General features: G+C 16.8%; 1 protein-coding gene across 1 annotated transcript in view; it reads right to left on the reverse strand.

Moving 5' to 3' along the window:
* LOC102681347 overlaps nt 1-1235 on the reverse strand; it is a 31212-nt gene extending 29977 nt beyond the window's left edge. The window contains exons 1-2 of the mRNA XM_031514588.1: nt 1173-1235; nt 413-729 (exon numbers count right to left, since the gene is read on the reverse strand). Coding sequence (XP_031370448.1) covers nt 413-729; nt 1173-1179 — 324 coding nt within the window. The 5' untranslated portion in view covers nt 1180-1235. The remainder of the gene's footprint in view (nt 1-412; nt 730-1172) is intronic.
* Between the last annotated feature and the right edge of the window lie 917 nt (nt 1236-2152).

Consider the following 2152-nt stretch of genomic DNA (forward strand, 5'->3'; position numbering starts at 1 on the left):
ATTTGAAATTCAAATCGAATATCTGACGCTCATCTAGACAAGTACAACATTAACATATAAACGAAAAAGAGAAAATGTATATGAATAAGATAAAGAATTAATTAAAGAATCAAATTTAGTTCAATACTTCTGACATATTTATTTGGAAATAACTATAATATAATATATATAATTTATTATTAATATATTATATATTATATATTATAATAATTTCTTCTGAAATTTTATTTCTATTAATAGAAATAAAAATAATTAATAGAAATAACAATGAACATTAAAATTGATGATGAAAAAAAACGGAATGTTAAAACGAATACTACTATATATACCAACTAAGCAAGCTTTTTTAGTTTAGTTTATTTAATTATTTATATATATTGTTATATATTATTACTGTTTTAGAAATACTTACTTTTGTATTCAACATTCCAAGAATTATAAAAATTATGATGCCTATAATATTAATATACATAGTCAATTTATAACTAATCTCTTGATATGCAGGCCAATTTTTATAACTTATGTTTATTATTTCATTTGTATATACAGCATATAAAATGATACACATACTAGCGTATATTATACTCCAGTCATATCGTAATCGTCCTTTAAATTCAAATACACGTAGACCAAATATCTCATTAATAATAATGATATGTATTAGTGAAGCATATTGAGTTTTTGGTGTCCATCCTAAGATTTTTGTTTTAAATGCACCAATTATTATTTCTAAAAGCACATATTAAAATTCTTATAAACAAATCTATGATAAATAAGAATTGCAGATTTTTATAAAATTATATAGTTATATTATAAAAATTACAATTTTATAAAAATAATTATATAAATTTAATATTATAATTTTATAAAATTATTATAAGCTTTTTTGAACATTTTTTTGAACATTTTTTTTTTATAAAATATAATATAACAATTTTTTTCAAATGTGAATACAATTTTAAAAATATATGTGTTCAAATTTGTAAAATTTTTTTTAAAATGTATAAACTATGCACAGTATCTATATTAATTAATATGAAAAGAAAAAAAAATGGATAATAGATTTAATATCTAAAAATGATTTTTCTAAAAGAAAATAATAATTCTCTATCGTTATTATCGTTTCCTTATATGAAGAGAAATTCTATATTTATTTATTGATATTTACTAACCTTTCATATTCTTTTAATTTTTTTCTTTAATTTTCACGCAAATAATTATACTTATTAATAAAAAAATTATATTTATTTATTTTATAAAAAAATTTCACTTCTTTTATTAATTATCAATTTTTTCTTTTTTATATTCTTTCTAAATTACTATGTACAATTGTAAATTATAAAATGAATAGGTTTATCTACTTGTTTATCGTTATAACTTTCTTCGCAACTCCTTTATGACTAATACGATTAAAGATAATCATATTATTTGAAATTATATTTAGAATTGTATGTTTTCAATATAATTCTTCTTTAAAACTAATCGAAAATGGTACGTGTTATTTTATTTATTTATCAATGAAGATACAAATTAAAATGAAGCATATACTTTTTTTGAAAGAAAGTGTTAACTTCAATCTAATTTTCTTTTAAATTAATTTTTCAAGAATAATTTAGATGCGTTCTATATTATGATTAGATTAATAAAAATTAGAATATTTGCCACTTGTTAAAAATATATTATAATAAGATCTTTAGATCTTTTCTTTTTCAATTTATGAAAAACCGTTTTTCTATATATTTCGATACTTCAATTTTTTGAAGTTTTGAATATTATAATTTATTGTTTTTAATATATAAATTACAATGATATAATAAATATTTGCTGATTTCGTTTTTACTTTTCATTATTTTAAGGTTTTGTTAGATTTTACCATTTTTTTTTGTATCACGAAATATTGGTAATTTTTTGTTTTATTAATATATCTTTTGTAATATGTTAATGTTTGATTTATTTGTATGATTTCATATATATATATATATATACATAGATTGTAATATCGTTTTGTATGAAGATTTTTTCTTTATAAAAATTATTATGTAGAAAATAAATTAAATATAATTCTCTTTTTCTTTATTTGAAGAAAATTTATTATTATTAATTTTTATTATTATTTATTATTATTTTTATTTTTATTATTATTATTTATTAT

The sequence above is a fragment of the Apis dorsata genome, unplaced genomic scaffold, assembly GCF_000469605.1.
Source record: "Apis dorsata unplaced genomic scaffold, Apis dorsata 1.3 scaffold_1081, whole genome shotgun sequence".
NCBI lineage: Eukaryota > Metazoa > Arthropoda > Insecta > Hymenoptera > Apidae > Apis > Apis dorsata.